The 26,130-nt window shown below is 42.7% G+C and overlaps 1 protein-coding gene across 1 annotated transcript in view; it reads left to right on the forward strand.

Annotated features, from left to right (window-relative positions):
* TMEM117 (transmembrane protein 117) overlaps positions 1-26,130 on the forward strand; it is a 485,233-nt gene that overhangs the window by 60,266 nt on the left and 398,837 nt on the right. Inside the window, exon 3 of the mRNA XM_030217133.1 lies at positions 12,607-12,739. Coding sequence (XP_030072993.1) covers positions 12,607-12,739 — 133 coding nt within the window. The remainder of the gene's footprint in view (positions 1-12,606; positions 12,740-26,130) is intronic.

The following is a 26,130-nucleotide window of genomic DNA, read 5'->3' on the forward strand; positions in this document are numbered from 1 at the left end:
TAGAACAGAATGATAAATAACACCTAGAAACACCAGATTTTTTGAGAATACTGCTTACATGACCAGTGCACAGAAAATACAATTGCCCTCTTTCCAATGTTATTGTAATATTGGGTTTCTTACCTTGACTGAAAGTGAAGGAATCATTGTAAAAGAAATAGTGAATAATGCAAGATGCTGGTTTTAATTGTGGAGGCTGTCCTTCCATTGGATTACAGCTATTCCTCCAAGCAGTATATTCTTTCTGTGCATTGAATGAATCTGCCACTCGCCTGTTTCGACACTGTGTCAAGAGCAACTGTTGCCTGAATGGGAAATCTGACCGGGTTAGGTTTCCTCCTCAAAATCAAGCTCCTCCTTGTACCTTGGAAGAGAAAACCATTAGTAAACAGTGATATTGTGCTTCACTTTCTACCATTTAGAACAGTGAACATTTTTTATTTATTTATTTATTATTACATTTATATCCCACATTTTCCCACTGATCGCAGGCGCAAAGTGGCTTACAAAGTCTGTAGTGCAAGCTACAGTACAAGAAAAACAATTATACAAATTGAGAATAAGATATAAAATAACAAACATCAAAAGGCAAGTGATAATGACATGTAATTATTGTCCTTGGATCTGAATTTATAGTAATAGTTAATTCGAGTTAGGTTAAACCTAGGGAATAAGCCTTCTTAAACAAAATACTGATTTCAATATTTTTTGGAAATTTAGGTAGTTCTAAATTAATGTATTAATGTACTAAAGGATGTTCTCCCATTTTGTGCTGGGGAAATAATGCATAGAATATCTGGAATCAAATTGCAGAATTCATGCATCTAACTGTACAGAATTAATGTGGAGAGAGATGTTTATAATTAATACGTAAGGTTTATTTTCAGGTCTTTTTTCCTTGCCAAGACACACAAATCCCCCTGTTTACCATGCCGTGCGACAACGCCAACACAGCCCATTCATGGGGTGTGTTGGCATTAGCGCACCACGAGCCGCTAGCACGGCTTAGTAAATGGGGGAAGTGAGGAATACAGAAAACCAGCTACTTGGGGTCATCCCAGAGTACTGATAGAACTGAAAAATGAACTTGTGGAGCTATTTTTAGTAGTATATAATTTATCCTTAAAAGTGAGCGTGGTACCGGAAGATTGGAGGGTGGCCAATGTAACGCCGATTTTTTTAAAAAGGTTCCAGAGGAGATCCGGGAAATTATAGACTGGTGACTCTGACGTCGGTGCTGGACAAAATGGTAGATACTATTATTAAGAACAAAATTACAGAGCATATTCAAAAGCATGGATTACTAAGACAAAGTCAACATGGATTTGGTGAAGGGAAATCTTGCCTCACCAATCTACTACATTTCTTTGAAGGGGTGAACAAACATATGGCTAAAGGTGAGCCGGTTGATATTGTGTATCTGGATTTTCAGAAGGCATTTGACAAAGTACCTCATGAAAGACTCCAGAGGAAATTGGAGAGTCATGGGATAGGAGGTAGTGGTATGTATGTATGTATAAAAAGTGCATATAAGAGGTGGGACAATCATGCATATACACATACCGTCCTCATCAGTCAAGAATCCACAAGCCAGAGAGTGGACTCCAGTCCAGCTTGAAGTCTAAACTCGAAGATGTTTTTGTGCCAGATTCTGTCCATAGATTAACCTGTACCTGTATCTGTTCCCATAATTAGGATTTAGGTTTTTACATGGTGTTACAAATGTGAATTAGCATGATTTTAGACAGGGTACACATCATGCATTCATGCTTTTGCTTTCTTTCATTATTCTCAGTTTTTCCCTTCACCATTGATGTTAAGTTATGGCAATAAGGAAGTATATATTTCTGTGAGTGCCATTTATGAAAATCTGTCTGATTTTGTTGTTGACTGCATTTCTCCTGTGGCTAATTAAATTTACTGGAAGCTGCTATTTTACTGCTAAGAAGGCATTTAAATATTTTGGGCCATGTTGAATGGGGAGGGTTAGTATTGCACCATGACCTGGAGCAGTGGCCATTTGCCAGGGAACACTTATCACCACCCATTGAGGAGGCGGTAAGGTCTCCCACAGTAACCTGGTGGTAACCACGCTGCCCAATTACCGCCAGGTTAGCACCATGGTAAAAATTACAAACCATATTTTTCATTGTACTGGAAATGGCACGCGCTCGAGGCAGAACTACCACCGGAGGCTGTGTTGGGCTGGCAGTAGTTCCGGGTTGCTGCACGGCAGCCCTTTACTAAAAGGGTCCCTAAGTTCCTGTAGCAGCTTTATTGCTTCTAAATGGAGTTTCCAGACCCATTTAAACAAACAAGCAGACAGAATGCTACAGTAGTCTCCCAGCAGGGTAAAATGAAATGAAGATGCAGGAGGAGAATTTCTTACCCAGCAATTACCAAACGAGACTTTTGTCGGTTTCACACTGTGGCTGATTGATGTCCTTTCGTGCTCTCTCAGTTGTTGCAGACCTGAGGATGGCCTAGCATTGCAGTAGGGTGCAAATAACAAGACATGGAAGAACTATTAGCAGCCTGGGTTTCCTCCATCACTGTCCACAAGTTATCCTTGTATAGTTCATTTTTATGTGAGACTGTTGCTACGTGTACAGTGTCTCTATATTGTCTGACAGGAGCAGCAGGGTTTAAACTTTGCCTTTAACTGATGGCAAGCACAAAATACTTCAAACCAGCTGGTCTCAGTGAAACTGTGAATATATATTATATCTGTTTATTAGCTTGTTTCTAACTAAACGTCTGGCTTTGTTGGACATAGCATTCTCCTGATGCCACAGTGGGAGAAATTCTATAAATGGCGGCCAAAGTTAGGTGCTGGGAAGATCTGTGCTAAACTGGTATTCTACAAAATGTGCTCTGCATGAAGTGCCCTTTATACAGTACTAGTTTAGTTCAGATCTCTTGCTTAATTTCTGGCACAGCCCTTAATGCCTTGTAAAACCTGGTGTAAATGCTGGTGTGCAACTAATGGAAGTTGAGTGAGTAAATGACCCTATTCTGTAACATTGTGCCTAATTTCTGAGAACGCTCCTGTCCTGTCCATGCCCCTCCCATGGTTAAAATAAAAAGGTAAAATGGCCTGGAGGGGAATTCTGGATGTCTTTGGGTTATTTTTGGCCCCTGGACCACATTGGTGGCCAGTTCTGGGATCCTTTCCAGGTTGATTGCAGGGGTTGCTGGGGCTCGTGTTGTGGCAGATGCTGGTTGCCATACTGCTGCAAACCCGAGAATTGAAGGCTGGCAGGCAGAAGTGGCTGAGAAAATGGCCCGTCTGTTCCTGGATTGAAGCCAGGGCCTACATTTATTTTATTTATTTTATTTTATTGCATTTGTATCCCACATTATCCCACCTAGTGAGGGAGGCGGGGATAGTGCTGGGCAGACTTATACGGTCTGTGCCCTGAAAAGGACAGGTACAAATCAAGGTAAGGTATACACAAAAAGTAGCACATATGAGTTTATCTTGTTGGGCAGACTGGATGGACCGTGCAGGTCTTTTTCTGCCGTCATCTACTATGTTACTATTTGCAGGCTCAATGTGGCTTACATAGTTTTATAAACATTGTCATTACAGGATAGCAGATACATTTAGTGTTGTGCAGAAATTAAGTGAGGGAAGAAAGAAGAAGGAAGGGAGTGATTAGGGTACTTATAGAAGTTGGGCTTTCTTAACTGAGTGGGTTGCTGAGGTGTACTGGTGTGGCTATCGGCTATTCTTGAGCCTGGGAAGTTGCTGCAGTCAGTACACATTAAAAGCAAGTTTGATGCACGTAAACCAACTTATGATAGTGTTAACATGAAGTCTGTACTCATTAGGTAATGAGTTGAAAAATTATGCAAAATAACTCGTTACCCTTTAGTATAGCAAAGTGCGCATGCAAAAATATAGGAAATGCAATGTTGATATATTAACACACAAGATGACTTATACGGACTGTGCCGGGGCTGGTGGTTGGGAGGCGGGACTAGTGCTGGGCAGACTTATATGGTCTGTGCCGGGGCTGGTGATAGGGCGGCGGGGATAGTGCTGAGCAGACTTATACGGTCTGTGCCAGAGCCGGTGGTGGGAGGCAGGGATAGTACTGGGCAGACTTATAAGGTCTGTGCCAGAGCTGGTGGTGGGAGGTGGGACTGGTAGTTGGGAGGCGGGGATAGTGCTGGGCAGACTTATAGGGTCTGTGCCAGAGCTGGTGGTGAGAGGTGGGACTGGTAGTTGGGAGGCGAGGATAGTGCTGGGCAGACTTATACGGTCTGTGCCAGAGCTGGTGGAGGGAGGCGGGGATAGTGCTGGGCAGACTTATACGGTCTGTGCCAGAGCCGGTGGTGGGAGGCAGGGATAGTGCTGGGCAGACTTATAGGGTCTGTGCCAGAGCTGGTGGTGGGAGGCGGGACTGGTAGTTGGGAGGCAAGGATAGTGCTGGGCAGACTTATACGGTCTGTGCACTGAAGAGGACAGTACAAATAAAAAAGTAGCACATATGAATTTATCTTCTTGGGCAGACTGGATGGACCGTGCAGGGGTTTTTCTGCCGTCATCTACTATGTTTACTATGATATTCTGAGAGGTACGGATAAGCTTGTTTGAATTACTCTTGATATTAAATGCATTCTTGTATATATGTATACTATAGCATCCTGGCTACTGCATGCCTCATTTGCATATTATTAACACTGGCTGTTTATATGCACGAGAGAGACTACATTTGTTAAGCTGTAGAAAGAGTTTAAGTTTTTAGTCTTGTAGGTGTCTAGTCCTTCTGATTTCATTCTGAAGATCGCTGCAATGTTTTCCCTTAAGCCAGATCTAATCAGTCATTAGTGTGAAATTACAATAATATTAAGTGTAAGGCGAGGTCAACATTTTGTCATTTTAAGTTAAAATGATCAAAATTCAGAAATAGGACCTGATACTGTTACTAGTCTTTCTATTGTTTTTTTCCCATAGATCAGCTACTTCCAGACATGAATTTGCAGCCCAACTGGCAGTTGCAATAATCCAACTTATTCACAGTGATGATAGGAAGTTGAAGATCAAGATGATATGGTTCTTCATTTGTAGCCACCAGGATGTTTTTTGTTGATATGGACCCTCCTGTTATGCTCAGCCATGCAGCAGCAATCCTTAGCAGAGGGTCAAACCAATAGGTTCATTCAGAATCTGGCATATGTATAACCTAAAGATATTTTGACCGTGGAATGGCTGGTATTTAACTTCACCTCAAAGAGATGGGGAGAGTTTTATGATTGCTGCCTTTTTACTCATGTAAAACTCCACCGGGCAGGAGCTGGGGATATAATTCAATTTGTTTCTCTTTGTACCTTAGGTAAATCTGATCATATCATGTTGTAGGTATACCATAACATGAGAAACGTCAGCTGGGTCATTAATAGGATTGTTGCCTCAATGAAGTTGGCCTGAAGAGGCTTATCCAGTCTTGGTTTTGCCCATTGCATGCATAAAGTAGTGGCACTGGTTTCCTCAAGAAAAGTAGTACTATACCTCTGGCATGCAGTAGGGCAGAACCAGATTTGAATAGCTTCTTCAGGTCAATCTGGATGAGTTGGCAATTGTAAATAAGATGAACACAGTCATTCTAAAATTACACATAGAGCGCAATCCTGCCTCTCATGTCTGCCCCTTCAAAATGGCTACTATGACCTCTAGAGGCAGTTTCATGGTACTTTGTAGTACTGTGAGGCTGCTTCTAAAGGTCACAGTAACCATTTTGAAGGAACAGCTGTGACAGGGAGGAGTGAGTGGGCATTTCTTCTGTCCATTCTTTGCTAGACCACTAAGGATTTGTCAAGTAGACCTGGGGGATTCTGCTGATATTTCTTGGGAAGGAGGAGGATCCTACAGAGGGCCTGTTCATGTACTGGGGATGGGAGTGAAGAAGAGTAATTGGAAAGGGGGGGGGGGGCTGTTCATGGTCTGGGGAGTTGGAGGGAAGCAGGGTGATCAAAAGGGGGGGGGGAACTGTTCATATTCCAGGGGGTGGGAGGGAAGGAGGGGGATCGGACACTTCAGGTGGCTACCCGGAAGTTATGTGGGTACTAGCTGATACTCCGTGTCAACATCTCCATACCTACATAGCTAAGTGGACTGGTTTTTTTGTGTGGTCCTGTATGACTGCTTAGTGCACCAACACTGAATATTGCCAGCACCCATATAACTACTTTCTCCTGCCTGACTCCACCTCATAACATCCCTGTACGGTCCAATACCAAATGGCCAGATAGTACCAATAGTTAGTGGCACTGCCCAGTTAAGTGCCCCTGAATATCAGCAGCCAGTCCACAGAGCATGATTTAAGTGAGCAGGAGCCTCTCTGGCCTGCTTAAATCATTTTGAATATTGACCCCATAGTTTTAACTTTAATTCATGTGATGTTTACATCCAATAAAATAGTTGGAAGAATTTTTTTTTGTAAAGACTAATTTATATTACTATAGTGATCAGTTAGAACACCTTTTTTTCCTTATTGTGACAGATGAAGAATCCATAAAGTATAAGGGCCTCTTTTATCAAGCCATGTTAGCGGCTGCCAGTGCGGTAATGCATTCACCTTGAATGGGCTTTGTCAGTATTGCCACACGGGAACTGCTAGTGCGGCTTGATAAAAGAGGCCCTCAGTGTATAAAAGGATAAACAGTTGCTAGCCATTATAACACCACACAATATGAGCAGGCATAACAGTGAATGCATGGTTAGTGTTCTAAGTTTTTAATAAAGAAGCTTTTCCAGTTATTAGAAGGGCTGTCTATAACAGAGGAAAAGAGGTGCTATTACTATACTTTGACATATTCAGTACATATTAGGCAATGTAATGAAATTCTTGCATAAACCTCTTTCATTATAGACAGTTCTTTGAATTTTCTTAAGCATCCTGCTCTTTATCAGCTACTTTACTTTGTTCCTTACAATGGCCATTTGCTGTACAGAAATATTTTTCTGTTCCAACAGGGAGACTTCCAGCCTATATAGTCTTATACTTCAAAGATTGATCTTTGTGCAGTTTCTAGTGTTTAATCTAATTCCTTTTCTTTGACAGTTTATAACCACGTATTTTGGGGCCTTCTGTCATAAACTTGGTGATATGCTCCTCCATAGGGTTTGCACTTGTTTGGTCACCTAAGGAGGGGTTTCATGTATTTTTCCTTGTTCACGAAAATAACAGAACCTGTGATGTCATAGACAATGCTCTTGCAAACCATCTAGCTTGTACTGCTCTAGAGAAGTGTGAGCAGTTGTAAAACAGACTGAAAATGTTGGTGTTACCTCCATATAACTTTTATTCTTTTCAGCAGCACAATGTTTCCAAAGCTAGGTACTGTTTCACAAAAAGCATGAGTGCTCTGTAATTATTTTCAGTTTGATTACTGATCTGCCTCTCGATGTTCACTAGGTTAGCCCATCATTGCAGGTCTATAGACTACGCAATCTGTTTCAACAGTACAGCTTTGCAATTTAATACACTGACATTTTTATTTGACTTCATGGTCTGTTCAGTGTCATCACAGGTTGTGTTATTTTATGTTGTTATAAGATTAAATAGTGTTTAGGCAAAAGTATTCATGTTTTTTAATTATCCCTTAAGGACAAATTCCTGTTTGTCGCTGAACCTTACAGAAGCTTGAGGCACCCCTCGTGATGCATTGGGTGGAGGCAGGGCATAATCTGGAGATGTTGAGTTTCATGGTTCTATATCAAATTAAAAATGCTAGAGGTGGAAACGAACTGTTGAAACTACATAGGTTAGAGCAGAAATATATTTTTGTATATAATACGTTAGAACCTAATGGTCTCAATCGTGAGAGAGAGTGGGTTCTAGTAAGGTAAAGATTATTGCTGTTGGGTACATCATTTCCATGAGCTCTTGTGATTGGACTAGATTGACTAGTTAGTGCCTTAAATTTGAGGCAGGAAATGATTTGAAAATATCCGGTTGAGATGAATCAGCTTTGATGGTGGGTCGAACTGACTGATTCCCAGCAATTGTATGCTATACATAAAATTCTTGGTTGTGAAAGTTTTTTGTATATATATATATATATGTATTATGATGTTGGATTAATGATAGCTTATATATGGTGTTGGTTATGGGTTGGTTTTGTATACACAGAATAACAGCTCCTGAGGATGCCAATTGAGCGAAACACAAGATTGGTACGCCAATTGAGCAGAACATATTATTTGAGTCGAGCTGAAAACGAGTTGAGCTGAGTTGAAGAAAAGTTGAAGTCATATGATATATATAAAAGGATTTTCAGTTGAAATTATTGGATGTGAAGAGTTCCGAGGATTTGGCCATTGGACATAAGATTGAAAAGTGCTAGAGCTCAGTCAAGTTCCTTGGAGAATTTACTGCCCTGCAGATGGACAGTTTTGGCTGATTAAATGCTGCGGATAAAATAAGGGCTGTTATATTGCAACACCTTTCCCATGGATGAGCTGGCTGACTAAACGCTCTCTAGCTTTGTTCCTTTGGCCTTGGTGACTTTTCTATATATATATTTCTATGGGTAATGAATGTATGGATGATGGATGAATGTATTTTTATGGTTTTTAAGAAATTCTGATGTGTATTTATAGAAATAGAAGTTGAATTAGCAGTGTGTTTAATTGTTTATTAATAAAGATGATATGTTGATTATATAAAACATTTATATTTTCCTGATTTTTTATTATTCAAATTTTTGGGGGAAAGTTTGTTTTGAGAGTCCTATTTATTTGGTTGGTTTCCTATAAATATCTGTTATTAATTTTCCATTCCTATCAATAGTTAAAATATCAAGGAATGGAATCTCATCTTTGTAAAATTCAGTTTAAACCTCAAATTATAGTCCAAACTATTAAGCCAATTATAAAATCTTAGCAACTCATCTTCTGTGCCTCGCTATACAATAAAGCTGTCATCTATATATCTCTTCCAAACTATTAGATATTTGCTGAACTCGTGTGCTGTAAGAAATGTTTCCTAAAAAGTGGCCATGCATAAATTGGCAATGGAGGGTGCCATCGTACGGCCCAGGGCACACCCCTTCAAAAAATGTAAAAAAAAATTAAAAACCGTGCAGTTAATGCACACAAATGGCAAAACTAACACAAAACACTTTAACGCGTCCTGTGTTAGGCCATTCTTTCTATAAGGGCTAGATTCTATATATGGTGTTTGAAAAATCCACACAGAAAAAAATTATGCCTAGGCGTATTATCTAAAGTATGCCTAAATTTTATAGAATAGGCTTAAATTTCCGCACTGTATATAGCATACGCTGAGTGCCTCTCCACATGACCAAACTTAGGCCCTGTTTACTAAGCTGCGTTATAGGTGCGTTAGTGTTTTTATCATGTGTTAACCATGTACACGTGTTAACTATGTACGTGCCTATAATATCCCTATAGGCGCCTACATGGTTAGTGTGCTCGCTGATTATAGGCGCGTTAAAAATAGTAACGTACCTTAGTAAACAGGGCCGTTAGTCACGGCCATTTACACCAAGTAAAACCTGGTAAAAATGCCCGCTCCTAAATTACGCACAGAGCAGGTATCTCTCTATATAAAACGCACCTCCAACGTTCTATTGAAGCCTCTCTTAGCAAAGTGAAGGGGGTGAGATCGCATTGTGTCTGCCCCGCCCACGCGTCAAACGTGATGATGTTGAGGGCGGAGCTATGACACAACCAATCGCATCGCTCGGCAGCGAAGCATCAGGGAAGGAGGCGGCGCTCTCGACGTCTAGCCTTCCCTTCGCTGTGTTCCGCCTTCTTCTGACGTCAAGGATGATGTCAAAAGAAGGCGGAACACACAGCGAAGGGAAGGCTAGACGTCGAGAGCGCCGCCTCCTTCCCTGACGCTTCGCTGCCGGAACCGCCACGGAGGTAAATTTAAAAACAAGAAAAAAAAAAAAAAACCCATGTTGGGGGGAGAGAAGAGGGTGGCCAGTAAACTACAACAATGGGAGCGGGAGGGCAGGGGAGAAACCACAGCATGGATGCGAAGGGGGGGGGGGGAGAAGAGGCCGGCCCAGGCTGCCACATGGGAGAGAGAGGAGCATGGATGCGAGGGGGGGTCATGGAAGGGAGAGAGGGGACTTGCTGGAAAAGGATGAATGGAGGCGGCAGGGGACAGAGGAGCATGGATGGGCATGGATTGGGAGGGCAGGGCTCAGGGAGAGAGGGGAATTACTGGAAATGGATGAATGGAGGGGGCAGGGGACAGAGGAGCATGGATGGGCATGGATTGGGAGGGCAGGACTCAGGGAGAGAGGGAAATTGCCGGATACGGATGAATAGAGGGGACAGATGGGCATGGATGGATATGGATTGCAGGGCAGGCCTCAGCCAGAGAGGGGAAATGCTGGATAGGGATGAATGGAGGGGGCAGGTGACAGAGAAACATGGATGGCCATGGATTGGGAGGGCAGGACTCAGGGAGAGAGGGAAATTGCTGGATACGGATGAATAGAGGGGACAGATGGGCATGGATGGATATGGATTGCAGGGCAGGCCTCAGGCAGAGAGGGGAAATGCTGGCTAGGGATGAATGGAGGGGGCAGGTGACAGAGAAACATGGATGGCCATGGATTGGGAGGGCAGGACTCAGGGAGAGAGGGAAATTGCTGGATACGGATGAATAGAGGGGACAGATGGGCATGGATGGATATGGATTGCAGGGCAGGCCTCAGGCAGAGAGGGGAAATGCTGGCTAGGGATGAATGGAGGGGGCAGGTGACAGAGAAACATGGATGGCCATGGATTGGGAGGGCAGGGCTCAGGGAGAGAGGGGAATTGCTGGAAAAGGATGAATGGAGGGGGCAGGGGACAGATGGCCATGGATGGATATGGATTGCAGGGCAGGCCTCAGGCAGAGAGGGGAAATGCTGGATAGGGATGAATGGAGGGGGCAGGTGACAGAGAAACATGGATGGCCATGGATTGGGAGGGCAGGCCTCAAGGAGAGAGGGAAATTGCTGGATAGGGATGAATGGAGGGGCCAGGTGACAAAGGAGTATGGATGGGCATGGATTGGAAGGGCAGGACTCAGGGAGAGGGGAATTGCAGGATAGGGATGAATGGAGGGGACAGATGGGCATGGATGGATATGGATTGCAGGGCAGGCCTCAGGGAGAGATGAGAATTGCTGGATAGGGATGAATGGAGGGGGCAGGTGACAAAGGAGCACGGATTGGACTCACACTTTCACTCTGACTCTCAAACAGTCACTCTCACATACACTCTCCCAAACATACACACTCCGAGGAAAACCTTGCTAGCGCCCGTTTCATTTGTGTCAGAAACGGGCCTTTTTTACTAGTATTCTATAATCATATGCGTAGTTTTTCAGAGCACCCATTTCCCCGCCTATAGCCATGCCCATTTTTGGATGTGCACATTAAAATTTAGGCACAGTGTGTTACAAAATACATGTAGCGAGTTATGCACGTAAATTCTAATTATTGCCAATTTGTGCTCATAGTTCCTTGTCCAGCACTGTTATTAACACTGATTGGCTTATTAACATAGTTAAGTTACACGCATTGTTATAGAACACACTTGGATGTCAGCATGGAATGCTAGGCACGCTATATAGAATCCGGGGGTAAGTGCACATTAGTACTTAATGCAGTTTAGTAAAAGGACCCCTTAATGTGTGTCAAATCAATTTAATGCACACCATTTTTTTTAAAGCAACACTACTGAACCAAATTCATGCTAACACATGCACATCCGCGATGTTTACCTGTGGACTTTGACTCAAATCAATTTAATGCACACCAATTTTTTTAAAGCAACACTACTGAACCAAATTCATGCTAACACATGCACATCCGCGATGTTTACCTGTGGACTTTGACTCAAATCAATTTAATGCACACCAATTTTTTTAAGCAACACTACTGAACCAAATTCATGCTAAAACATGCACGTGATGTTTACCTCTGGACTTTGACTCAGTTCTCAAAGGGAAAGGTTTATACTTTGAAAAGTGCACAAGAGAAGGTACCTACAGAGATTTGTACCTGCTATTTTTCTGAAAATAACGTGTAGCTTTTAAAAATGCAGAACCATGCTTGTGGTTTACTCTTCTCATCTTGCCCCAGGTATATTGTTCATCCCCACTTACAATTCCACTCTAGAAAAGGATGGGCAGTTTTCAGACAGTGTATTCACCAAGGTAATCGGCTTTTAAAATTTACCCTCACAAATATTTGTTTTCAAAATTGCAGTGTGACAGCTAAAAAGTTTTTAAAGATTGATTTCATGGTGTATGTACATGTCAAGTTTAAAGACATGAGTCACAAACAGTTTTTTTTTCTTAGGCACAGAATGGGAGAAAAGCCTTAGGAGGTCTTTTACAAAGCCGCACTAGCGTTTTAGCTTGCAGAAAAAAATCAGCTGGCGGTAAACACTGAAATGCCTATTATATTCCTATGGACGTCTCAGGATTTACCGCCAGATGATTTTTACCATGAGCTAAAAACGCTAGTGTGGCTTTATAAAAGGCCCACTTTGTGAATCTGACCCTCAGTATAATAATTTTGTCTGGATGAATGTAGTAATTTCTGTTCATGTTTACAACACAGGTCAGTTACTCCGTCTGAAGATGTTTCGGGAAGATCATGGATCTTGGATGACAATGTTCTTCAGCACCATTCTCTTCCTCTTCCTCTTTTCGCATATTTACAATTTGTGCCTTTACATGGCAAGAGATATGAGGTAAGCTGAGCTCTTGCCTCATAGATGGTAATGCATTGTGAGGAGCTTTAACTTCTTAATAATTTCTAGAATGTGAACATCAGCTTTTCAGCTCAAACTGGGTTTCCTCTGTTTATGGAATCTTCACATGAACTAGGGATTTTTTTTTTTAATTTTCAATGTTTTGGTTGCATTTTAGTTTATTCCACACATCTAGGAGGGAATTCATCGAGGTGTGCTAAAAGATCACCTTGATTCCCCACAGGATTTACCATCCTTGGGGAGCCCAGTACTGTAGGTTGCTGAATCCCAGCAGGGCAAGAGATTAACGCTGCTTGTGAACCACATTGCAAGCTGCATTATTCTTGCAGCCCAGGATGCCTCTGGGTCAACAGAGCTGGTTCCCTCCTTTGGACTCAAGCCCTACCTCCAATATTAAGCCCCCTCCAGCTTCATGACCTCCTGCCCCCACCCCCACAGGGTCTACTTTTACAATCATTGGTTGTCCAAGGGGCATGGTCTGGGGAGCGGTCTTCTGGGAGTCCAGGGGGTCTTGTCTTGCATCTACTGTTCCCTCTAAGTTGAGCGGGAGTCCTCCACCTACAGTTCTAGCTGGGGGGAGGGGTGAGTTTTTACTATCACATTTTCAATAGTGAGGGACAGAAAAACTCTGCAGGAATCCTAGTGATTGAAAACCACAATATTGAAGCACCAAATAATGTGACATAAGGCCCTAATGCTGCTTGATGAATTCCCCCCCTTATTGTAATAATTATTTTGTAAATAGGTTAAAACATTTTCATGCATGCAAATCAATTGTATGCACATTAATTCATAGGTCCATGTACATACAATCAAGTTTGCAAGTATTACAATTATTATTTCACCCAGATGAATACACTTCTCTAATAGTTTCTAGATTATTGTAATAGGTTAGGTAGAAACCATCAGTAAATGAAAGATCCATTTTCAGTCTGAGTAACTGATGAAGAATTGATTTTATTGAGAAAGCCAAAGAACTAGAGATATGCACAGGTAAACAAATTTTGGTCAGTTTTACAACTTTGAAATTTTCTTGATTTTTAGACATTTTTCTTGATTCATTATATGTACATTCGGTTTAATTAAACAGTTTAAACATGAACTATAACGTTTTAGTGCACACAAATGAACTGTAAGTGCATTAATTCTTAGGTTAATTCATGTTAAATTGATTTTGGCAATAGAAAAACATTTTAAAGATGCACTAATGAACTGAACACATGCTAACAAATATGCAATAGGGCACGATTAGGGCACAGGCAAACAAGGCATGTGCCTAGGGCCCAGATGATTAGGAGGGGCCCTGTCAAACATGCTAATTCAGGGGTCCTTTTACTAAGCTGTGGTAAAAAGGGCCCTACGCTAGCGTCGGGGGCCGTTTTTGCCACTCGCTGCGGCCCTTTTTACTGCAGTGGGTAAAAATACCTGAAGGTAGTCATAGCCATGCGATAAGATTGCTCTTACCACATGGCCATGCAAGGGGGAGCAATTACCACTGCCCACTGAAGCGGCGGTAAGGACTCCTGTGCTAACCCAGCGGTAACCGGGTAGCATGGAATGCTGCCCACTTTCCGCTGGGTTAGTGCCACGCTAGAAAATAGGCAGCTATTTTCCCTAGCGCGGCCAATGGCATGCACTGGGGCAGGAACTACCACCAACACCTGCATTGGGCTGGCAGTAGTTCCAGATTAGCGTCCCTCAGTGCCTTCCAAGCAAGAGTTTTGGTAAGTAAGCTGCTGGCAGAAAGACAGTGGGACCAGAACTACCACTGCCCGCAGATGTCTGTCCATTCTCTCCACCCCTGTTGGCTTCAGAAGTTGGGAACCTAGTAACATAGTAGTAAATGATGGCAGATAAAGACCTATACGGTCCATCCAGTCTGCCCAACAAGCTAAACTCATTTTACATGGTATGTGATACTTTATACCCGAGTTTGATTTGTCCTTGCCATTCTCAGGGCACAGACCATAGAAGTCTGCCCAGCACTGTTCTTGTACTAAATTCTGAAGCTAACATAGAAACCCCTTAAAATTTACACTCCAGCCCATCCCTATCTATTCAGTCACAATCAGGGCGTAGACCATAGAAGTCTGCCCAGCACCAGTTTCGCTTCCCAATTACCTAATCTCTGCTAAGATTCCGTGGATCCATTCCTTCTTAACAGGATTTCTTTATGTTTATCCCATGCACATTTGAATTCCATTATTGTTTTCATCCCCGTGGGAGGGCATTCCACATATCCACCACCTTCTCTGTGGAAAAATACTTCCTGACATTACTTCTAAGTCTGCCCCCCTTCAACCTCAATCCATGTCCTCTGGTTCTACCACCTTCCTGTCTCCGAAAAAGGTTTGTTTGCGGATTAACACCTTTCAAATATTTAAACGTCTGCATCATGTCACCCCTGTATCTCCGTTCCTCCAAGGCATACGTGTTCAGGTCGGCAAGTCTCTCCTCGTACAGTTTGCAACGCAAATTCCATACCATTTTTGTAGCTTTTCTTTGCACCGCTTCTAGTCTTTTTACATCTTTAGCAAGATATAGCCTCCAAAACTGAATACAATACTCCAAGTGGGGCCTCACCAACGACTTGTAGAGGGGCATCAACACCTCCTTTCTTATACCCCTCTCTACGCAGCCTAGCATCCTTCTGGCCACGGCTGTTGCCTTGTCGCATTGTTTCTTCACCTTTAGATCCTCAGACACCAACACCCCAAGGTTTCTCTCTTGAGTCGAGCTTACTAATCTCTCCTCTCCTATCCGGTATCTCTCTTGGGTTTCTGCACCCCAATTGCATCACTTTACACTTCTTGGCATTAAATTTTAACTAATTAATAAATCACTCAAAGTACTCCAAGACAACTGTATATATCTTCTTATTTATTAAACAACATGTGTCTATAAAACGCTAAACTATTGCTTCGAAACTCTCATCCACTCACACATCAGCATTCATACCTGGCGTATATCTACTACAAACAGTTAGATTTTATCAGTCTGAACAGGTAAATACTATATGTTCACAATAGTCTGAAGTACACGTGGAATGGCTCTTCACGTAATACAGCAAACTTTGCTCAATAGTGCTTCGCTAAAAAGCCTCTTGTTTTGCCTAGTCCACTGTTCCAAATTGCAAAAAAATGCATCAAAACGCACACCGCTTTCCCAGGTAAGAAGCCCTGTTATGGGTGGAAGGCTAACGAGGCAATATGTGCATCATGAACTGATTCAGCTGATTATCTCATCCACATTCAGTATAGTTTTCTGTTCCACATGGGTGCCCATCCCCGCCTCTGGCAGGCCTTTCTATTTAAAATCTAAGACGACCTGCAATAGTGAAAAGGTAGTATATTGCATAATATGTCCTTGTATGCTCTATTATATTGGACATACGAAAAGGCAGCTTAAAAACAGATTAGCAGAGCATGTTAGCAATATCAGGAATAGTAAAAAAGACACTCCTTTGGTTAGTCATTGGCTCTCCAAGGGACACAGCATAGATGATGTAAAATGCGTGGTATTGGTGCAGATGGAAGGTACTACCAGAGGAGTAGGGGACTTAAGCACCACATTGTTCAATATTGAGCAACGGTATATTTATCAATGGAATACCCCAGGGGGTTTAAATCTTGAGGTGGAATGGTTGTGAGGTGATTACGTTTCACCTTATGGGCAGGGCCATGAGCTATATATAGGGTTAGGGCAAGGTATTAAAGTATTGCATTTTGGGAGTGGCGCTCCACAACTCATGCCTGGAATTTAGTCTCAGTGGTAAGCAGCCACTCTTCATTGAAATCATCATTATTAGATTGAGTATGAGTCAGCTGAATCGTTTCATGATGCACATATTGCCTCGTTAGCTTTCCACCCATAACAGGGCTTCTTACCTGGGAAAGCGGTGTGCGTTTTGACACATTTTTTTGCTATTTGGAACAGTGGACTATGCAAAACAGAGGCTTTTTAGTGAAGCACTATTGAGCAAAGTTTGCTGTATTACGTGAAGAGCCATTCCACGTGTACTTCGGACTATTGTGATCATATAGTATTTACCTGTTTAGACTGATAAAATCTAACTGTTTGTAGTAGATATACGCCAGGTATGAATGCTGATGTGTGAGTGGATGAGAGTTTCGAAGCATTAGTTTAGCGTTTTATAGACACATGTTGTTTAATAAATAAGAAGATACAGTTGTCTTGGAGTACTTTGAGTGATTTAATAATTTAGGTGGTACTCTGATTGTAATTTATTACCCCTATTAGGCGAGTGTGTATTAAATTTTAACTGCCAGACCCTCAACCATTCTTCTAACGTTCAGAGATCCCTTCTCATTGTTTCTACTCCCTCCAGGTTATCCACTCTATTGGCTATTTTCGTGTCATCCGCAAAAAGGCAAACCTTTCCTTCCAACCCTTCAGCAATATCTCTCACAAATATATTAAACAGAATAGGACCGAACACTGACCCCTGAGGAACCCCACTGCTCACCTTCCTTTCCTCCGAGTGGATTCCATTTACCGCCACTCTCTGGCACCTGTTGGTCAACCAGTTTCCTATCCAGTTCACCACTTTTGTTCCTAAGTTCAATCCTTTCAGCTTATTTACGAGTCTTCTGTGGGGGACCGTATCAAAGGCTTTGCTGAAATCCAAGTAGATTATTTATTTATTTATTTGTTACATTTATATCCCACATTTCCTCACCTATTTGCAGGCTCAATGTGGCTTACATAGTACTGGAGAGGCTTTGAAGTCTCCGGTGAACAAATACAAGGTAATGTTGTGATAAGATAGAGTTCATGTAGCACTGTCACATTAGGGAGTCGTACAACGGAAGAGTTGAGTAATGTCCATTACGTACTTGAGTTTTGTTGCGTAGCAGAGTTCAGGCATTTAGTTGGGTCGGTAGGGTATGCCTTTTGGAACAGGTTAGTCTTTAGTGATTTCTGGAAGTTTAGGTAGTTGTACGTCGTTTTCAAGGCTTTTGGTAATTCATTCCATAATTGCGTGCTTATGTAGGAGAAACTGGATGCATAGATTGATTTGTATTTAAGACCTTTGCAGCTTGGGTAGTGAAGATTTAGAAATGTTCGTGTTGATTTGGATATGTTTCTGGTTGGTAAGTTGATCAGGTCTGTCATGTATCCCGGGGCTTCACCGTAGTTGATTTTGTGAACCAGGGTGCAGATTTTGAAAGCAATGCATTCTTTGATTGGGAGACAGTGTAGCTTTTCACGGAGAGGTTTTGCGCTTTCAAATCACGTTTTTCCGAATATAAGCCTAGCTGCCATGTTCTGTGTAATCTGAAGTTTCTTTAAGGTTCTAACACACATCCTTTGTCCAGTTCTTTGGTCACCCAGTCAAAGAAGTCAATAAGAGTCGTTTGGCAGGATTTTCCTTTGGTAAAGCCATGTTTCCTCAGGTCCTGTAACCCATTAGCTTCTAGAAAGTTAACTATCCTTCCTTTTAGCAGCGACTCCATTATTTTTTCTACCACTGACGTGAGACTTACCAACCTATAGTTTCCCACTTCTTCCCTGTCTCCACTTTTGTGAAGAGGGACCACATCGGCTCATCTCCAGTCTCGTGGTACCTCTCCCATCTCTAAAGATCTATTAAATAAATCTTTTAAGAGGCCCCGCCAGGACCTCCCTGAGCTTCCTCAGTATCCTGGGATGTATCCCATCCGGCCCCATAGCTTTGTCCACCTTCAGATTCTCAAGCTGTTTATAAATTCTTTCTTCCGTAAACGGCGCAGTATCCACTCCATTCCCAGATGTTCCCTCGGCAGCCAACCACGGTCCTTCTCCAGGATTTTCCTCCGTGAACACCGAAGAGAAATAATTGTTTAGCACATTCGCTTTATCTTCATCACTCTCCACGTAGCCATTCTCATTATCTTTCAGTCTCGCAATTGCATTCCTATCTTAAAAGGTCTTGTCACCTCTCTTTACATCTTTAGCCATTTTTTCTTCCGTCCATGCTTTCACTAGCCGTATTTCCCTCTTTGCTTCTTTGAGTTTAATCCGACAGTGGTTCTTCCCTGCCTGTGCTTCATTTATAGTCAGAACCATGTGAGACCCCCATTTGTGGGAGTTTTAAAATGTACTTTTATTATGATGGTCCCATCAAAGTGTTAATCCCATCCTGATTGCAGAGGCGGCATGTGGATTTAATCGGAGTGCAGTGATAATCAGCTGCTAGCCACATAAGTTATCTTATATATTTATACCTTCTGGATAGCAGGTCTAAATTGTTCTGGATTGTGGCAGTGCAGTCACCATGCAGCGTGTATATTCAGCACCACAAATTATCCAGGTGATAGTGCTGACTATATATTGAAGTTAAGCATGAGTGCTGCTATTTAATCTGCTGGCCATTCCCGCTAAAAATCCAGCCCTTAATATATATTGTGAGTAGTAGTTTGTAGAAGCACTGGCCATGTTAGAAATGTGATTTCTGTAACATTGATTACCTAAAGGACAAGTCCATAAACCACTACTAAATGGACTTGGGAAAAATCCACAATTCCAGGAATAACATGAATAGAATGTTTGTACGTTTGGGAAGCTTGCCAGGTGCCCTTGGCCTGGATTGGCCGCTGTCGTGGACAGGATGCTGGGCTCAATGGACCCTTGGTCTTTTCCCAGTGTGGTATTACTTATGTACTTATGTACCCTTGAGACCTAAGAGTTCACTTATCAACTACTTCTTGACTGGGAAAGCACTTTACAAAAACCAGAACACTGTATAAATGATTTTATAGTGAGAATACTACAAGGAAACTTTAAGACAATCCAGGAACCTTTGAAGTCAAAATGATTAAATATTTTGACACTCACCAGACAGGACAACAAAGATCTGGGTTTTCTAACCCATTATAAACTATAAAATTCTACTGCTTTGTCACCCTCTTATCTACCATCCATCTCTCCCTGTGTCTTATCTACCCAGCTCCCCCTGTTTCTCACCTTACCCGCCCCACCCTCTTCCTGTGTCATTGGAATGCTTTGGTTTTTCACTTATATATACTGTTATTTATCAACATTTGCTTATTTCTGATCTGAAAAAGGATTACTTTTGAAAAGTAATCAAAACACGTATTAAGTTAGTCCAATAAAAAAGGTATCATCTTATTGTCTTTTCTATGTTTTGTTTTATTTCTATTTATTGCCTTTTTCTAAAAGAAATTAAAAATACTGGTTTTATGTCAAAAAGGCATGCTCGCATAGATGGAATACCAAAACCAATGAATTCTTTCTTTCTAAACATGTTTGAACAGCTCTGCTTCTAGTGGATCATTTCTAGCTGATGTGGACATCAAAAAAGTGTATTCAAATAACCGATGTCTTCTGTAGGATTCGGCCCTTGTTCTTTTACTGTTTATATTGCAAAGACAATGCTAGTACAAATAATTGTGAATACAATAATCTTTTAAGTTCATTCTATAACATTAAATGAGTGTGTTTGGTTCATTTGTGGCTGTCTGCGCTTGTATTTAGCAACATAACTCTCATCTGAAACTTTTCATTAGGCAGAACTGGAATTGGAGCAGACTAATCTATTTCCCCAAGCCAAAGACTGAAAGACAGACCCATCCCTTATGGCTCTCATCACTGGATCTCCCATTTCAGGGTCTCCCAGACCTTCCCTTAAGAGCCCTTGTTTGGACTAATGCAAAAGTAGTAGGCAGTGGAAAATCAAATGTTTTTAAAATAAAAATATGCAAAGGTTTTAGTAATTTATTTTTAATAACATAGCTGCTGTGATTTTCTGTCACTCCTCTTTCACAAAGTGGATAAAGTGGTATGGTTGCAGTGTTGGTCCATTGTGAAGGTAATGAATAGTAATAAAACAAAAGAATGGAAAATAAGCTGATACCTCTTTTATTGGGACTTATTTGATGCATTTAAAGTGAGTATAATATAGCAGTCTTCCTAAGAGATTGACTTTGCAAACGTGCAGCTTCAACATGTGGCCACTAGATGGTAGCAGAAGGCACAGTAAAGTTCCAGCACTATGGGCTAAGCATCTTTGGGTTAAATATTACAGTTTCTTCACTTCTAAACCAGTAATTATTCTTTCCATTTTTCTGCATGTTTTGTGTTAAAATATGCTAATTATTGAGGAGTTATATCTATTTCTTTCTCTGTTTCAATTTGGTTAAGTCGAAAATGTAGGTGCTTTTTACTATTTATAGCTCCATAACACACGTTTTTGAATTATTTGTGCCAGTGGTTGGAAGAGAGAGAGAGAGAGAGAGCTACAGAAAGAGAGAGAAGTCATCAGTATACTAATGAGGAACTTTCCTGTCCTCTTTGGACACTGTTCCCCTAGACATGATTTATGTTTTCAAAAAACATACATGTCACAGTTTTGACAAAAGAGTTTTTTGTTGTTGTTGTTAACACTATTGCATTGTAAAAAAATGTTACAAAAAATATATGCATGCAGCTGTCAAAACAACTGATGTTGGGTATAGGGATCAGGGAAATTTTCTTCCCGGAGTCTAGAATGACAGTGATGTAAGCAGAGGCCACCGCCGTGTTCCTTCATCTCAACACAGTTCTACCCCTTCCCACCTTTTCCGCTCTTCTGCCTCCTGCTTCCTTCCCTCTGCTTCCCCTCCCTGGTAGCATGGTAGCAATACAAAGACACAGGAAGAATATGGGGGCAATTCTATAAAGGGCACCAAAAAATTAGGTACCTCAAATCTGTGTGCTAAGATAGTATTATGTAGTGGCATCTGAGCACCCAGATTCTATTATAGAATAGAGCTTAAATTGGTATTTACATTACATAGCTTCCCATTCTTCCAAATCCCATAGGATAGTTGTGTCCATCAGCTAGAGATGGATACCTGAAAATTGATGAGACATATCTATCTTGGCATCCAAGTCCAGCTCCTCAGTATTTTCTATCTCCAGCAGGTGAATGGACACACTTTTCAACCTCTGGTTCCAAGTGATTTGCTGTAGGTCCAGTTCATTAACTGGTCCCTAGTTGAGCTTTGCAGGTGACTTGAGTCTTCAGAGTCATATCTGGAGATCTTCACATCCCTTTCTCTGGTGTCCCACGAATTTACTTCTTCCCTTCCTTCACCTCTCTCCTGCTTCCTGTGGAGCTCTCCTTTACCAGCACAACCTTAAAAAAAAAAAGAAAGAAAAGAAAGAAGGAAAGAGTTTTACTGGAGAGCGTGGGTCAGAGCATCAGTCTTGATTCTTTCTCATCTAGTGTAAGACTTATGAAGACTGTGAGCTTGGGGGAAGCAGCTGGCAGAGCTGCTTGGAAGGCTGCAAATTCTACTTGATACAGGGAAGGGATCCTGACTCACCGTTTGGGATTGCGTTGTGTTGTGCCTTAGCCAGTCAGGACTCCTACAGAGACAGGTTTTCCCACTGTGGGAACCACTGGCCAGCGGGGCGTTGCAGTGCATGGAAGCTGGGAATCCTGCAGGATGTGGGGGGAAACAGCATCAGCATGACTTCGGATTTGGCGCAGCATCAGAATATTCGGGGGATTTCGGGCTCTTCGTCAGAGCTGGTGCGCAGTTTGATGCAGGAGAGCATGGGAACAGCTGCCATTATGTCAGGGCTGAGCAGCAATAAGGAACAGCCTCAATCTGATCACTTGCGGAGCACAGCCGCCATTTTACAACTTCAGGGCCCGTCAGAGCATACAGCTGCATCATGCATGATCTTTTTCTCCAGAGTTTATATTGCTCTTAACACCAGGCCTACTTAATGAAGCAGGGACAGTCATTGTTGCTGCAAGGTGCTTCAGTTTCTAACTCCACTGCCTCTCCGGCTCTTAAGAGATCTCATTTAGCCTCATCTGTCCACTCGTGGAAGTCTATCTCTGCTTCTGCCTCCTTATCTGATGTGACCTTGGTCTATTCAGAGGAGTTGTTTGTTTGTGGACCACTCTTAGACACGTAGCAACCCTCCCATGCTTTCCTCCCTCCCGGGCCTCTTTCTGAACGGATCAGCTATATGGGCTTCATATGAGCCTGGGCTCACAGAACCACTTCTAACATCACCGCCATCGAGCTTAGGACCTGCAGAAAGTTCCAGGCCTGTGGTTGCTCTCTAAAAGGATTCCTCAAACCTGATGCTGAAACTTGAGAATCCTCAAATGAGGCAGGAAGACATGGAGGAGGAGTGGCCTAGTGGTTAGGGTGGTGGACTTTGGTCCTGGGGAACTGAGTTTGATTCCCACTTCAGGCACAGGCAGCTCCTTGTGACTCTGGGCAAGTCACTTAACCCTCCATTGCCCCATGTAAGCCGCATTGAGCCTGCCATGAGTGGGAAAGCGCGGGGTACAAATGTAACAAAAAAAAAAATGACTGACCAGACTGTCAATACGAAGTTGCAGGTACTGGATAGACCGCACCAGAGAGAGATGACTCTTGGCATGATTGACTATCCAGCCCAAAGGTCTGGGAAGCTCTTCTCATTATCATGGTAGGCTTTGTGTAGCAGCCTACCCATGCAGTCCGGTGGTTGTGTTTTTCAGGAGAATGATAAATCTATAAACTCTGCTGAAATCCTGACATTTACCATTTATTGATGCTTGTGTCAATACCCAATAACACTAACAGTAAATTAATGTTATACGCATACTTGTATAAATTGAATAGTTGCATGTATATTCCCCCCAGTGGTCAGCATTTTTTTAAATGCTGATCGTCGCCAGCTAAATTATCCCCCAATATTCAGTGCCAGACCATGTCCAGGCATGGGCACTGAATATTGGGGGATAATTTGGGGCGGGCAGGCTGCCGGAGGTTATGTGGTCCTGGCCAATATTCCACCAGGGCTGAATATTGGGCAACAAACCCACATAACTTTTTTTCCCCCTAAAAATAAAACCCCCCTCCCGTCCCAATGTCCTCTCTTTCCTTTCTTCCTTCCCTCCCTCCCCCCATGCATTAAGACCCTCCCCCCGCAAGACCCTCCACCCCTGCCTCCCCCTAGGCTTATCTACATCCATGGTAGCTCAGCGGTGTCTGGGTTAGGAGTGCAGCTCCCTTGCTCCTGCCCCTTGCGGCGCCTTGGGAAAATGGCACCATGAGCTGCTGCGAGAGGTCGTGGCAGCCATTTTCAAAAGGCGCCGCAAGAGAAGGAATGAGGGAGCTGCGCTTCTGCCCCCAATGGCCCCGCTAAACCACCAGGGATGTAGGTAAGCCCAGGGGGCTTACCTTGACTGCTGGGGTGAGGTGGTAGGGGGTGGAAGGTCTTGTGGGGAAAGGTTCTTAATATGCAGGGGGGTAGGGAAGGAAGAAAAGAGGGGACATTAGGACGGAAGGGGGCTGGGAGTCAATTTTTTGTTCGGTGTGAAAAAAATGTGGGTGCTGGCCTAGTATTTAGAGGTAGCACCCGCATATCTAAGTGACCTTATTTAGGATAGCTCTAGAGCTGTCCAAAATGAAGTCACTTAGCTATGCAGGTGCCGGCACTGAATATTGCCGGCAACCGCATAACCTGGAGCTCCTCCCTAGTGCCACCCCTGACCTGCCCACTCGTCTCGGGGCTTATTCAGCGGCACTGTCTGGTTAAGTGCTGCTGAATATCCCCGGTAAGGCGTTGGGAAGCTATTTAAGCGGGCAGGAGAGGCTTCTGCCCACTTAAATCGCTTTGAATATCGGCCACATTGTGTTCCTTATAAGTACATAAGTACATAAGTAGTGCCATACTGGGAAAGACCAAAGGTCCATCTAGCCCAGCATCCTGTCACCGACAGTGGCCAATCCAGGTCAAGGGCACCTGGCACGCTCCCCAAACGTAAAAACATTCCAGACAAGTTATACCTAAAAATGCGGAATTTTTCCAAGTCCATTTAATAGCGGTCTATGGACTTGTCCTTTAGGAATCTATCTAACCCCTTTTTAAACTCCGTCAAGCTAACCGCCCGTACCATGTTCTCCGGCAACGAATTCCAGAGTCTAATTACACCTTGGGTGAAGAAAAATTTTCTCCGATTCGTTTTAAATTTACCACACTGTAGCTTCAACTCATGCCCTCTAGTCCTAGTATTTTTGGATAGCGTGAACAGTCGCTTCACATCCACCCGATCCATTCCACTCATTATTTTATACACTTCTATCATATCTCCCCTCAGCCGTCTCTTCTCCAAGCTGAAAAGTCCTAGCCTTCTCAGCCTCTCTTCATAGGAAAGTCGTCCCATCCCCACTATCATTTTCGTCGCCCTTCGCTGTACCTTTTCCAATTCTACTATATCTTTTTTGAGATACGGAGACCAGTACTGAACACAATACTCCAGGTGCGGTCGCACCATGGAGCGATACAACGGCATTATAACATCTGCACACCTGGACTCCATACCCTTCCTAATAACACCCAACATTCTATTCGCTTTCCTAGCCGCAGCAGCACACTGAGCAGAAGGTTTCAGCGTATCATCGACGACGACACCCAGATCCCTTTCTTGATCCGTAACTCCTACCGTGGAACCTTGCAAGACGTAGCTATAATTCGGGTTCCTCTTACCCACATGCATCACTTTGCACTTGTCAACATTGAACTTCATCTGCCACTTGCACGCCCATTCTCCCAGTCTCGCAAGGTCCTCCTGTAATCGTTCACATTCCTCCTGCGACTTGACGACCCTGAATAATTTTGTGTCATCGGTGAATTTAATTACCTCACTAGTTATTCCCATCTCTAGGTCATTTATAAATACATTAAAAAGCAACGGACCCAGCACAGACCCCTGCGGGACCCCACTAACTACCCTCCTCCACTGAGAATACTGGCCACGCAATCCTACTCTCTGCTTCCTATCTTTCAACCAGTTCTTAATCCATAATAATACCCTACCTCCGATTCCATGACTCTGCAATTTCTTCAGGAGTCTTTCGTGCGGCACTTTGTCAAACGCCTTCTGAAAATCCAGATATACAATATCAACCGGCTCCCCATTGTTCCTTGTGTGATGGATAGTAAAACGATGTACTTGGCAGTTGCATCCGGGAAGGGGGAGGGGGCCCTATGTTCTAGGTGGCCCTGGGCCCACTAACTTGTGATTTGACCCTGCAGTGGCTATAGAATTGGTTTAAGTGATTGCATCTTAAATTTAAGGACATTTTCCTTCATGTGTGCTAGAATTCTATTAATTGGAAGCAGGCACCTGTTTTTCTTTATATAATAGGGTTGAAATAGTCACCTGTTTATCCTAGATACCCTGTTATAGAATTGCCCTTAATATGTAAACTTCTTGGCAAGCAACCCCTGTAGATAGTGTACAAGTTTTCTTTCAAAATGGCATTTAGTAGGGTTACAGGATGGATTTAGCTAACCTCTTAAACTTGGCTTGCATTATAAATGGATTTACTCTGCACAGTTCAAATCAATAC

This window comes from Microcaecilia unicolor, chromosome 10 (genome assembly GCF_901765095.1).
Source record: "Microcaecilia unicolor chromosome 10, aMicUni1.1, whole genome shotgun sequence".
Lineage (NCBI taxonomy): Eukaryota > Metazoa > Chordata > Amphibia > Gymnophiona > Siphonopidae > Microcaecilia > Microcaecilia unicolor.